The sequence below is a fragment of the Lepisosteus oculatus genome, chromosome 1, assembly GCF_040954835.1.
Source record: "Lepisosteus oculatus isolate fLepOcu1 chromosome 1, fLepOcu1.hap2, whole genome shotgun sequence".
Taxonomy (NCBI): Eukaryota; Metazoa; Chordata; class Actinopteri; order Semionotiformes; family Lepisosteidae; genus Lepisosteus; species Lepisosteus oculatus.
In genome coordinates this window covers 53068385-53083434 of record NC_090696.1, presented here as the reverse complement: position 1 = coordinate 53083434, position 15050 = coordinate 53068385, and the positions used below count along the sequence as shown (strand labels likewise).

The 15050-nt window shown below is 33.5% G+C and overlaps 1 protein-coding gene across 6 annotated transcripts in view; it reads left to right on the top strand.

The window, feature by feature from the left end:
* Positions 1-14558, top strand: part of atp8a1 (ATPase phospholipid transporting 8A1) — a 330133-nt gene extending 315575 nt beyond the window's left edge. For all 6 annotated transcript variants that reach the window (XM_069190605.1, XM_015345307.2, XM_015345310.2 and 3 more), the window contains 2 exons: positions 10223-10314; positions 12219-14558. In XM_069190605.1, coding sequence (XP_069046706.1) covers positions 10223-10314; positions 12219-12316 — 190 coding nt within the window. In that variant the 3' untranslated portion in view covers positions 12317-14558. The remainder of the gene's footprint in view (positions 1-10222; positions 10315-12218) is intronic.
* Positions 14559-15050: the final 492 nt, after the last annotated feature.

The window sequence follows — 15050 nt, the reverse complement described above, 5'->3', positions numbered from 1 at the left end:
AGTGGAGTAGACATCGTTTTGCTGCATTAATACAGAACAATGTAGGGAAATCCTTTTATCTGTGTTTTTCAGAGATGAACACCAAGAATATGGCAGTGAAACCTATTAGGATAATACTAATATAGATGCAGCTATTTAAAATGTGCAAGCTGTCAGGCAGCACCACATGTAGCCATTTTTATTTTTTCAAATAATCTGATGCAGGACTGCACTACATTTAAAATATGTGTGTCCATAAAAGGAGTAAAGATGTTTTATGTTTGTTAATAATATAATTGTCTAATTGTGTACTCACTGGAGAAAGGTGTATATCAGAATTCTGATTATTATTTTGTAGAATTCTTTTTTGCTTTATAGTGAACTATTCTAGGGGGGGAATTTAACCTAGATAAGGACATTCTCAAGCTAGGAGAAGAGAGATTAGGAGGAAGTTGGTGGTAGTGTAGAATAGGAACTGCCTACAACAATCTATTTTTTAAATCAATGAATGTATATATTATTGTACTATAGTTTTGTGTTTTTTTACCCTTGGTTAGTTTGTATTTTTCACTTTGTTTTTTTGGGTGTGGACTTTGGGAACACAGTTCCTCATAATAATAAACTTTCCAGTTTTGGCTGTGCCATCATTACTGCTGCATTCCATCTACACCTCTACACTTTTGAAGGATAACACTGTGATAATATGTATTTGGGACAAATTTTACTTTAATAATAAAAATTTAAGTTACTTTTATGAAAAGTCAGTGAGATAGGTCTGTAGTAAGAGTCAAGTAAAGGTTTATTCCATGCCGAAAAGAGAAGAATAAACCTTAACTTGCTCCTTTGCAGCCTACACATGCTGACACAGCTACCTACTTGAACTACTGGAGTTATGCTTTACCAGACCTATACACTTAAAACCTTAAACCTTTACACTTAAAAACGATTTCAAGTTAGGGTTAGGGTCATATTCTTATGCAGAAATATTCATTTGCAGATTCCATACAGAGTTTAGACTTGAAGAACAGGATTACGTACAAATATTTCAGCACTAAAACAGTGAAGACACCATGATCTGGCGGTAAATTAATTAGTGCTTTTTTGATTTGTGCTTCTTCACACATCAAAGAAAATAAACAGGGTGCAGGGAGGGTTTTTTTTTAGCATACATCTAATGTAAACTACGGAGGTTTGTCCTAGAAGAAATGTGAGCACTGCTTTTTACTGTAACAAAATAAACATGCATTAACGTAAATAATCTTTAACCAAGATTGTTAGCTCTGTAAAGAAGCTTTTTTTATGCTATAAAGAAAAAAAATAAAAAATGAAACTCATATGTAAGACTTTTTTCTCCTAATTAGGACTTGCGATACTCCTCTTGTGAACAGCAGGCTTCATCAAGGATTTATTTGCCATTAAGTAGCATAAATGTTTGGTGTTGTGATGAGAGGTTACTGTCCCAAAATATTTTAAAAGTATTTTCAAAACAGAACAACAGCATACAACAGGACACTGCTATATAGCATAAATGTTTTCATTACTTTCCAAAAGTATTTTGCTTAAAAACACAATTGCTACAATTACTAACAATAGTAAGATCACCATTTCAATGAAATATCATGCACTTGGCTTGGTATAGTGTATCCCACATGCACTATGATCTTAGTTAAATTTCAAATGGCATGTCCCTTTAAGAGAGATGTAATTGCCGTATTTAGTTGGTTGCCCTGATTTTTGTCAGTGACCATTTTGAAACTGTTGTAAGGGGCATTACTGAAATATATTAGTAGGGGAGTACATACATCAGAATAAGATATGCCAAGTTATTGGCAGGTGACTGCAAAGTTCTATGCTCAAGTTGCTTTGTCAAATAGCGACACTGTCAGTTTTCTTTTTTTTTTACTGTAGCAACCTTGGGATCACATTGTTTTATGGCCTTCCATCCAGATAATATACCTTGCAGTTACATTCTGCAGGTAGTTTGCTTTTTCTGCAGCAGTATTAACACCAGAACCATAATGTCTAAACCACCATGCTGTTTATGGCAAAATAAATGCAAATATTTCAAGGTTCATTTTAAGGTTCTCATAGGAGTTTATAAAAATCCTACCTAGGAAATAAAAAGTCCCAATTAGGATTTTATAAAGTCCAACATAGGAGATACGAAGTCCTAATTAGGAGAAAAAAGTCCTACTTAAGAATTTTATTTTTTCTGGTGGCACCTTGTCATTGCAGTAGGTCTGCTGTTGTAATACTTGCCCATGCTCAAGATCCAGAGTTTTTTTCACATCTCTGCTCAAGTTTGTAGTGCTAAGTACAGTGAAAGGGAACTTCAGATGACCATGTTCCGCATCCCAAATTTTCCCATTTTTCCCAAATATCTGGGGTGTGTTTTTTTCTTTGAATGGAATACCTTAAAATATTTCACATTGAAACAATTTCCCATGTAAATGCAAGAATAAAATTCAGGGCGCAATTTGACAACAACTGCCATATCTTAGCTTATATCACACATCCATATCAGAGTTAGTGCTGGGCACCTAATTTTTTTTTACTTTTTAAGAAAATCGGAAATAAGAAACAATGATTGTATTCTTGTCTGACTTAGATATTGTGTGACTTAAAAAAACAGTTTCAGATAGTTAATAACCACTTTTTATGCATGATAAATGTTTTTGTTAACACTAGTTAACACTGTACCTCCTACTTTGAAAATACCTGTGAAACCGGTTTAATTCGTCACAAGTAGGAAGTACAGTGTTAACTAGTTAAGAAAGCTAGGCTCCTCAATGAAATCGCTTTAACATGCTAATGCGTTGGTGTAACAGTCCGGGCGTGGCAAGCTTCCAATGTCAACTCGACTCGATTGGAAGACAATGAACATATTCTAGCCCTAAATGAATTAATAGCAAACATGGCTTACATAAAAGACATTTTTCCAAGAAAATGTATAATAATACGATCTTTAGTTGAAATCTGAGACTAAATATAAAGAAAAAGCATTTTCAGAGAGCAATCACGCTGTGTTTATCTAGAAAAAGCGATTAGGTTTATGAGCAATCTAATTACCTATTCGCTTAAAACGCTATATAAAATAAAGTTTATTTAAAGATGAATGATAAGTGTCGCAGTTTAAATAATTTTCATAGTAGGGCTTGGACAGATTCCAACTGCATTTTGGCAATTTACGTTGCATTGTCCAATGTGCTGTTGTAATACAGTAAGTCTAAACTGTATCAGCTTTATTTATGGGCTGCAATTTAGAAAAAGTCAAAAACCGCACTCAAAATGCAATTTAGAGCTTTCTGGCAAGAGGAGACACCCAAATTATAATGTAACATGCCACTGTTTGTGCATGAACAAAGTTATACTGCAATTTTACTTAGATACGCGATTAAAAAAAATATTTTTTTTGAATCCCCGGCGGAACACATTCCATAAGAATCAGCGCTTTTATACAGTATATTGCCTTTAAACGCATATATTTAAACACGCGTTTACGATTTAAATCAAAACGCGATTCAAATCAATATAAATGTTTATTTTGTAACGCATAGGAGACTATTCATTGTTATTAAAAAGACTTAAATTTGATCATGTTGTGATATTTAGAAATATAAATTTGTTTGGTGCGAGTGAGGTTTTATTTAATCACTGACCAAGGGAAACGTTTCATTTTTTCAAAAAAATGTTTGTTAAAAAATAAAGTCATAGTTACATGGGATTCAATCACAGACTGTGTGACATGGGAGTCAAGAACCTAACCCACAGCGCCACCGGCGCAGTCACATGCTGAGTGCTGAAAAAGCACTACAGAAACATTATTGACAGACAATGTACAGATTTGATAAAGCTATAAAATAATGTAATTAGGCACAGAACAAGTTTACAGCACAGTACAATAATAAATGCTGACCATGACTTTAGAAGCATAAATTACCTTACACTCAATTTAAACACAAGCTGTCTTTAGCCCTCTAAGCTGGTTCATACAGAAATGTAGAGAACCAGACTCAGAACACACAGCTTCATTAGCGAATACATATGCAGGACAACTGGAGAAGACGTTTTACAGTGGATGGATTTTTAGAAACATCCCATCAGTGACATCACTGAAGTCAACTCCTAGGTAACTGTCGTGTGGATAGTTTCACAAGAATCAGACAAAGCATCGCTTGTTCTAGATAAAACTGCAAAAAAAACCAACAACCCATAATGTACTTCTTTGCGGCTCTGTTTGCCCAAATCATATATTTACAACATGAAATTAGAAAATAATATTACGTAACCAAAATCCGCAATATGGAAACAGAACCTGTGTATTTGTTGACAGATGATGTACTCGTAACATTTTTACAAGACAAACTACAACATTTAAAAAATGACTTGTATGTACTTGATATCTCTGATCAATCCACTGCACTGCATTAAAACAAAACGAAAACTAAAACGCCCTGGGCATACCGTTTTGCACTTCTTATCAGTTGCTCAAAAGTAATTTGACCGTATGAAATGCATAATATAAACCTAGAAACATATACGTGAGCAGTATTTACGTAGTATCGGTGTCAAGACATACCTCTCAAATACTGTAAATCAAGTTAAAAATATCTCAAGACCGATTCTGGTCATAATGAAATCATGTTTCGTGTATGTTTTCTTTAAAGTACCGAGACCAGCCATATACTGTATGTTTATGTTCCAAAATTAATATCGTTTATGGCCTTCACATGCGTTGCAGTATGCTCCTATTCTTTTTATGCTCAGCTACTAAGATTTCCCTTCAGTGGTAAAATTCCATATGAATATTCAATACTACAACGGGCACAGTAAAGACGTTTACTGTAAATCTTTCTACGACAGACCAACGGACCACGAGTGCCCCTGTTGGTCAACCAATCACATACTGCGGTACCCCGCGTCATCTTGCATCACGATGCGCGATGCCGTAGCCAATTACCTCCGGTACGTGTCTGTACCGCACACTTTGAATGGCTGCATCTGTATGTTATAATCATATACAGTGCAATACAAACTTATTCATGCCCTTGCAGTTTTCATATTGTGTTGCTTTAAAGCTTGCAGTCATTGTACTTTGAAGTAGAAATTAATATTTGTTGTGTCCACAATCTACTCCACACATTCAAAGGAAAAAACTTAAATAGATAATTACAGTAATATGAAAGGAAAATGAAAAGTCATGATTGCATTTAAACTTCTTTCTGTGGTAAACCTGTATTTAAGTGTATAGAATACTGAATAAATTTAAATCAGTTAGTTCAGTGACCTCTATTCGTGTTCAATAACAGTGGTTCACATGATTTCACAATAAGTATCTCTGTAAGTTCACTTAGTGCATTGAAAGGTTGGATTTAACCATGAAAAACAAGGAGGTTGGAGAAGAACTCCGGGATAAAGTTGTAGAAAAGTACAGATCAAGAGAAAGAGTATAAAAACACTAAATATCCCTCTGAGCACTGAAAAGCTGATCATTCCAATTTTTTTAGCATTATGTCTAATGCAATACAGTCCATCACTCAAACAACTCCTTCAAGCGTGATAGCACAAGCGTTATGTTATTACTTCTGGTTCCGACTGGGAAGCTTGTCAAGACTACTAAGAATATAGAGCAAATCTTAGAGGAAAACCTGCTTCAGATCTAAAACTGTTGAAAAAATTAATCTTTCACCAGAACAGTTAGGCAAAGCACTAGGCAAAAGCTAGGATTTCTGACTAGTTTCTCAATAGAATTATTGAGAATCTGTGACCAGACTTGTAAACTGTTGTCCATAAGTGTTCACCAAGCTCGAGCTGAGCTGAGGAATTTGGACTACTAGAGTGCACAGTTGGTAGAGACTATACCCATAAAGATTTACAGCCATAATTGCTGCCAAAAGTGCTTTCATTCATTCCATGAATTTGTAATCTCTTGACTACAAAGTAATTTATTTTTTATCATGGCATTTTAAATGTTAAAAAACAGTCTTTCAACTAATATAATTATTTTTTTTAAAAAAATAATAATTTAGTTCTCACTCACAAAAATAAAGCGGTGCTTGGGTATCAAGTCATTCCATTCCATTCAGTTCATGAGTCTGAATACTTTGGAATCAATTATATTTTTTTCACTTTTAGTTTTTTTAATTACATTCACCCTTAAAAGTCTTCAGTTTGAGAATTAAAGTTTTGAATAAAAAATTAAGTTTAAAAATGTGTATGCATCACTTTGTAATCTCACAAAATGGCACACTGTAAGGTTCGTCTGAATACTATTGCAAAACTGAGAAACAGCCTAAATTGAATTCAAGAAGTTTCTTACTTTATTCCTTCACAAGAAGCCTTCAGGACTCACATGGAACCCTATATAACTATATTTAAACACATGTATATATCATATTTGCATTCTGCTCAATAAATAGAATATGAGTACAACAATCAAATTATCTATTAAATAATAATGATGCTTTTGGTAAGTTTGTTCGAAAAATTATCTTTCAAGCAGCAGAGTTCTAACAAGTTTTCACAAATGCTACATATGCAGCCATTCAGAATGCTCGGGGTGTTTGCAATGTGCCTAGAAAGCTTAGCTTTTTGTTTTTGCACAATTATCAGTTCATACTGCGAGAATCACTGTTCAGCTGAGTGACTACTCTGCCCCTCTACAAGGGTGCAGGAGAACCGAGCCGGTCTCATTTGTTAGTGCTGCATTTGTGTCGATGAAAGTAGAATTCCAGCTGCTTTCACTCCTGAGATTTAGCACTTTCATTTTTTGACATGTGAAGTCATTCCCTGTTCTAGAATTCACCATTAAAAGCACAGGAGAACCTAGTGCTGTTTTTCTGCCGGTTTGTGCTGCTGGATAGATACTTTAATTCCCAAGTTATAGTGCTTTTGTGTCTTGGGTAATCACCTGACTGTCTACATAAAAAAGTTTAGGTCCATAGACCATGTAATTTTAATTACTTGTGTTACGACCCCAAGTGTCTAGGGGTAAAGGGGTGTAACATTTAGGATAATTTTTGGAAGCGGGTGAGATCTGGTGAGGGACTAGGAAGCGTGATAACAAGGGTCCGTGCAAAAGTAATGATTTAAGTTGAATAAGTGACTAGTTTGTAATTGGACACAATAACACACAGGGTAAGGAAACTAGAGTGGTGCCAAAGAAAAGAAAAAAACAAACAAAATGGAGCTGGCTAAGAAAGTGAGGGAAAGGTAACCTGACTACAAAAGAAAACGGTCTTTGGCATCTTCAACACCCTTGCTAACCTTCACTGACTTCCCCAAACCATACAAGACAAACGGCGCTCACCCGTACTAAACTGGTGTGACTAATACAAGAATCAACTACAGTAGTGTAATGGTGGGCCAATGGGGAAGGGAGAACAATCAAAGTCAGAAGTCTGGAACATAACAAGAAACACACATAGACAACACACTGTGAAGTAACAACTTGTGAGGATTTTTTTTGAAAAAAGATTTAAATGTGGCAATATTTTTAGAACTGAAGAAGTAATCAAAAAAGTTTCTCATTGTATCTTTTTTAAATAGGCACTCCAAAGGCAGTTTAAAGATTTGACCCATCTTTCAAGGCTAAGTATTAAAAAAGTTTAGAATTAGTAATTTCTTGCTAATGCTAAATACAATTGTTGTATTATTTTAGGCAAAGCGAATATCTTAACATTAAAAATTGCATTGAATTTTAGAGTATGTTTTGTTATGGGCACTATGTACTAAGTTGACCTTAGTAGTTCAACAAATCTGCAACACAAAATTGGAATCGCTACTATATCACACAGACTTCAATAATATTTCAAAACATTTTTGTTAACTTAAACTTTGAAGAGAATATCTTCATTATGGTATTTAAATTTGAACGTTATTACAGTTATACATCCACCCATACATTTTCTAACCTCTTTATCCAGTACAGGGTCGTGGGGGAGTAAGAGCCTATTCCAGCAAGCAACAGGCACAAGGTGGGGTATACCCAGAACAGGAGAGGATGCTAGTGTTTTGCGGGGCACACAGCCATTCACACTAGAGCCAGTTTTCCCCAGAAGACAATTAACCTACCAGTATGTCTTTGAACTTTGGGAGCACCCAAAAAAAACATGCAAACACAAGGAGAACATACAAACTCCATGCAGATAGCACCACAGGAAATGAAATAAAACCAATTATACTGGTCATTTGACCACCAGAGAGTAAGGGAATTTAAAGAAGCTCTTGAGTTTTGTAATATTTACTTTTAAATACTAAATTATTAAAGCCTATATATCATTTATTTTTTTATAATTGTAATCTAAAATATTTTGTATACATTCTATTTTTTTTCTGTAGCTGCCCTTTTTCTTTGCCATAAGTAACACTAACTACCAGGAAGTTGCCCAGTGGGTTTTGTGGAAACTGGAGTTACTAAGCTAATACAGCACCTGTGAGCAATCAATCTGTTCCATTACCCATACCCATAATTTCCTTAGGGGATCAATAAAGTATCTATACACCCTAGCAGGAAAAGTGAAATAGTAGCTACTCTCTGCTAATGGGAAATATAAATATATTAATATAAATACTTGCATCTAGATGGAGGCAGTCTGCATGAGCGTCTGTAATATATGATTGAAACCAAAATTAGCATGTCTGTGCAAAACACTACATAATAGTTTATGAAATTCAGAATACAAATGTTCTTGTCGTTAGCTGCTATGAAAAAACAAAACTAAATGTACTGCAATTGAGAAAAAAGTCCTGCATAGGATTTTATGAAATCTTAATTAGGATGTAGGAGAAAAAAGTCCTTCATATGAGTTTTAATTATTTTTTTTTCCTCATGGCACCACTACACTTCTGTTCAGACCTACCAATCTTGGTAAAAAAATGTTCAAGTTAAAGCATCTTGTTCATTAAGTTTAAACTGTGTAAATATGCAAATGTTTATGCTCAACAAGCTAAAGAATATGATGACCAGGTAAATTATAACTCATAATACAACATGACCGTTGTCACTGAATTTCTCATGATATCAAATCTCTCATTTTCACTTTTCGTTTCTCATCCTCTACTTCTCGCACTTCTCACTCTGCAGAGGGTCCCCAGCCTCCTCATCTTCAAGGGGGGAAGAAGGGGGAAGCAGGAGATGTGAACACATTGTTTCATAACATCAGTAATCTTAAATGTTGTAGTTTATTGTTTATTTAGTTTTTAAAAGCAAATACATTAATATTTAACATGATATGATAAATGAAAATTATTTGAAAATCAATATAGCATATTAATTATTATAGTTTACTATTAGAGAAAAAAATTCTCAATGTTTTGCATTGGTCAGAAATCAAACCCAGGAGCTTCTAACTGGCAGGTGAAAATTATTACCAGTGAACCAAAGCATCACTCATATTAGACAAGTTAAACCACAAGGATTTCATTTTACCTTACAACATTCACAACAGCAAAACATAGTTAAAATAAGCATGTCAAAACATTTTATAAAATAACCACACATGACCGAGTTACTTGTGTTTCAAGAATTTAATGCAGATGTTTACAAAGGAAGTGCAATACACTTCCACTACCAGCTAATAAATAGCTGGTTGCAAAAAACATGTTTGGCTAGTCTTGTACAGTGGTTTTAATAATTTATTTGTATTATGTTTATATTCATAAATTACTATTGTAAAAGATTTCGGAAACGTTTTGCTTTACGTTTTACTAATTTTTCTTTAGTTACATGATTCTTTGGACAATGTAATGAATCACATAGCAGCACTGCAAAGTCATTTTGCCACAGCATCAAGTTTTGATGCGCAATTAGAGTGGATACATCGTTAGGGTTAGGGTTAGGGTTGTGATTGTATTTATTTTAAATCAGCTTTCTATATTTTACTTAAAGTGGAGATTTAAAGGACCTCAAAACTATGCTGCCTTTGCTTTCGTGCATTACCTGCCGTAAAGTCCTAAAGTAGCTTTCTTAATGAGAAAAATGTATACTTCCTTTTAAAAGCTGAGGGTAATCATTAAAAAACTCCATTCTTTATTTTTATTTAATTAAATTGTGTATGTATAATTAAAATTCCTGAAATGTAATATATTGGCTATTAGTATAAACAATGTATCATTTTTGACACAATTTCCTACCACTTTTTTTGTTTCTGCAGGAAACTCAAACCAAGGATCTCACTATATTCAGCAAAGTATTTAAAAAAAAAATCCAATAAAGTAGTAACATTTTTTTTTCATTTTTCAGCCTAACAGAGAGAGCACAACTCCTCAAGAATGTTTTTAAAAAGAGTACTATCAACCTATACCATTCAGAATCCATGCAGCACAACCTGCTACGTAAGTGAAATGTCATTCCTGCTACTATTTATTTTTTTAGGAGATGATAAAAGTTTGCAGTTGTTTACTATATCCAAGGGCTTCAACACAGCTTCAACTCCAGAAAATCTAACATTGTGTGCTTATATTTCATATCTTTATCCGCATACTAAAATGAGGGAAGGCTCATGCCTACTGTACCTTAAAGATGTTTTCTTTATTTGTTATTCTTTTAAATACTCTTATAAAGTGGGATATTAAATAACTTGGGAGAAACCTATTTAACACGTGTTAATTGAAAGAATAGATGTTGAGATCATTTATATTCAATTCATTTACTTTTTTTACTATCAGCCACCAATAAAGTAAAATATTTTGGTGATCTGAATCAAATATTGAAAGTACAATAAACTTTTTTTCCCTGAAATTTCAAAAAACATCAAACAGTAATGTTCAAAAAGCATCTAAAGTCTACCTTTATTTAAAAAACTTGTGATCAGTACTGAATATTTATTAACTTTCTGAATATCACTTATAATGATAATTCACAAATTCAGCCTATACTTTTATACCCTGATCAATAATTAGACATTTTACAATGCTTGAAAAAGATCTATATTGAAGATTGCCAAAAGTTGCTTTTACATTATGGATGAGGAAAATAGGAAAATAAACACTAAAATAAAATGAAAAATAAAATAATCACATATTGTGAATTTCTTCCTGAAAAGGAGCTCATTTAAAAGTAACATTAGCTTCCTGTCAACACAGAAATATGAATTCTCAAGAGATGCATCTTCACCTTCTATGTAAAATCTTATTACAGCAGTGTAGGAGATATCATCTTGAACAGTTTGAGCTAGGCTAAGCAGCTCAGACAGTATATGCATATTTACACACACATATAGCAACACCCAAATTTCACACATTGCAATACTGTAATCAGAATTATGTAGTCTAGATTGATCTCATATGTAAAAATAACTCCTTTTGTAAATTTTACACTCTTCTGCCATCTCAAAATGATTTTATTAAATTTGGAATATTTAGAGCCGTAACAAACATACAGCCTCAAAATAAGACATGCTGTTAATGTACTCCCTTGTCCTGACAGTTGTATTTAATTTATGATTTATCTGTTGAATATTAAGTCAGTATTTAATAATTTGTTTATTTCTAACGGAAAGTCTTAAAGCAATTGTCAATTTTTACATGTAGATCAATTTATCTCTAATATCCTAAGCTCTCTAGACATTGGAAAGACTGGAACATTAATGAATGTTAAACGAATGCTCAATGAATAGCATTTTTGACATCAAATCAAATCTGAAATCTGTTAGTTTTAACCTACACAGAAAACTAATGCAGATGTAACTTGGGTTGAAACTAACTTTACAACAATCTTACAACTGCAATACTTGATTATTCAACCATTTTTACTTATGATTTCTGGTTCGGGAGGCACGGTGGCACCATGGTTAGCATTGATTCCTTGCACTGCTGGGTCTCTGGGTTCAAATTTAGACCTGTGTTACTGTCTGTGTGGAGTTGGTATATTTGCCCTGTGTTCATGTTTCCTCTGGGAGTTCAGAGTTTCCTCTGGGTGCTCTAGTGTCCTCCCACAGTCCAAAAAATACTGGATATGGGTTCAGGAAGCTATAGCCTATCCAGGAAAGCAACGGGTGAAAGGTAGGGTACACACTTTATAGGGCACCTATCCATTGCAGGCAGACAGACACAAACTCACACCAGGGCCAATTTTCCCAAAAGCCAATTTACTTACTTGTGTGTGTATGTTTTTGGACTGTGGCAGCTAAATCATTAACTAAATTGACCAGATGAGAGAGAAATTAAGTGTGAAAAAGAAAGACAAGTCATTTTGTTATACTGAGGCAGTTTTCTAAAATAACTTTTTTCTGTTACAGATGGTTATGCTTTCTCTCAGGATGAGAATGGAATAATCTCCCAGTCAGAAGTCATAAGAGCATATGATACCACTAAGCAAAGATCAGAGGACTGGTGAAGCACTTTCTTCAGAGCTAATTGAATACACCTGCAAGCAGACACAGTACACTCGCAGGTTTTCTACATAAAAAAGTGGTCGATACTGTAGTTATTAAGCAGACATATGCACTGTGCTTGCATTCTACAAAGGTTTGTTGGAAATTCACAATAATCATTCACTAAGGCTTAATGTACCATTAATGTTGGATCAGTTGGAGACTGCTCCTACTTTACAGTGTCTTAAAAAGTCATGATGTTGTCACTATTTACTAATTACAATTCTGATCAGGTAATGGCACATAAGGGTGTATGTTTATTGGAACATAAACTATTAAATAATAAAATATTATGGTTTGCCATATTGCTCATGCAATTCCAGAAATCTAGTCTGCCGAAGAAAACGGATATTACCAATCAAATTCTAATGAAGTTTCAGCTATAGACAAAAACATAGGGAATTTTGAGGTCCTGTACTGAAGATTCCTTGCTTTTCACACTCAAGAAAGAAAACCTAGATTCAATGAACCTATCGTTGCTCATGCTTTCAAACCTGTAAGTTTACATTTTTTTATCACTGGCCATATGTGGGCACTTCTCTCTGCTGTTGTTTGTATTTATTTTGATCATTTTTTTGTGTTTTTTTTAGATTTATTGTCAATGTCCCTGCCTCAAGTTGTTGTTATGATAGCAAATGTTTACTTTAAAAAATACTTTAAAAGGTGTTTAAATTTCTACCATTTTATGTAACTTCTTGCTTAAAACTAATTCATTGGATTCCATGTTTTTGTAACTGCAGTAATTCTCACAATTGTGCCTAATCTAATTCATATTTTCCCCCAACACAAAGTATTAAACATGTTTGTGCTAATTTAAGATGTTAGTAAAGATTAAATTGTATCTTTGAATAAGTTACACCTCTATGTGTTGATTGACAGTATTTCCCTAGTTGTGTACAATAAAGTATTTACTACAGGTGAATTACATAAAATAACGATGTCACTAGCAGATGGTGTTCACAAAGCTATGATTTTGGTTAATTAAAAAGGCATGTACTAAAATCATTATTTTTATATACGTTGGCCACCTTTTACTTTTTAAGAAAAAGCCTAAAATAAGAAGTTTGTCCCTTGAAACGCAAGTGCCATTAGCTTGAGGAAAACTATCCAAAAATCTGCAGTATAGTACTGTCTTGATACAATGATTTTGTTTACTCATATTTTGTATTAAATAGAACCTTATATTTGCATGCTTTGTAGTAGTTATTGTCTTTTTTTCTCTTGAGTCTGTTAATATTTTAATCTCATTATGATTATCATGTCAGAATGGTGGACATTTATGCTTTTTTTCTTTTTGGTTAACTTTGTCTGTGACTTTGTTCCTCTCTCTCCCCATGGGAGACCAGTTACTTGAATGTGCGATTGTTTATATGCGTGTGCGTTTGTCTCTGTGTATGTAATTGTCTTTATAGCAGTTTTATCTGCATGATTTCAGTTGTTCTGTTTTCTGCTAATGCATGGCCACTGTTGATAAACTTACTGTGTCCATAGTGCATTTTCAAACCCACTAATATATAACTGGCTTTAGTAATGAAACAGCTTGGAAGGATGTTTTGTAAAGCATTCTTTACCTTTTCACTCAAATATTAGATGTTATTATTATTTGTAAATTTATATGTGTTCAATGTGTCAGTGTTCAATGGTCAAAACATGTTTTAACTTTCTTTTGAACTTGTATAACAGGGTAAAATATTTAAGCAAATTTTGAACTTTGTTATTCAAACAAAAGGGAAATTTGACTAAGAACTGATGATATTGGGTAAAAAATTGTTTTTATGTGTTTTACTTGTACTTGTTTTTTTTTTTTTGCTTTTACTTTGTTTCTACTCATCTGCTATTCCCACTTGTATTTTTTAGATATTTTATATGTTGCTACATAGGACATTTTGATGCAAAGGTAAAGCATGAGCACAGAATTGATGTCTTAAAAGACCATTTGTTGTCACTATATAATGTGCTTTATGTGAAAGATGGTTGTTGCATGAATGGTCAGTTTCAAACTCAGTGTTTTAGGTGCTTAGTTTCTCCCTCAAAGTGTCACATCAAATTTGCACTTTTAATCAGGTTATGTATTTTCAGTAATTGTCCTATTATTTGTCTCAATGTTTACTGATTTTACTTTTTACGATTCTGCATGTAACAACTGTGATTTTTAAATGTTCTGTCTTACTGTCATAAACAAATATTGAAATAAACTTAACAGTACAGAAAAAAACATTAATTAAAGTCTAATTATTTTGCCATCTTAATACTACAGCACTTGCACTTCCTATATCCTGAATTCTTGTATACCCCATCTGTGGTTTGTCCTTGACTTTATGAAATTATAATCTGAATGATTATTGCCAGGAAAAATGTGTACAAGTGAACTAAATTAAAGTAAAGATCATCAGGAACAGAAAAGGGAAGTGAGAAAGTGTTCCAAAATTGCTATTGCAGCTTGGTACAGTATATAGCCCGTGTTGCTTTTAGACAGCTAGTTAAAAAGAACAATGAGATGAAAATAAGTCATACCACTATGATGTCCAAAGAGGTGTATAGAAAAGGATAATTTACCATAACCGTTGAATCCAGTGGATAAAACTGAAGATCTTTAGTCACCAAGATAATATACTAACCTGTACTTATTCTTCATATTTTTTACACTTAAAACTGTTGTCTTACAGCTCTTGAGTGTTAGATTTTATTCTTGTGCCC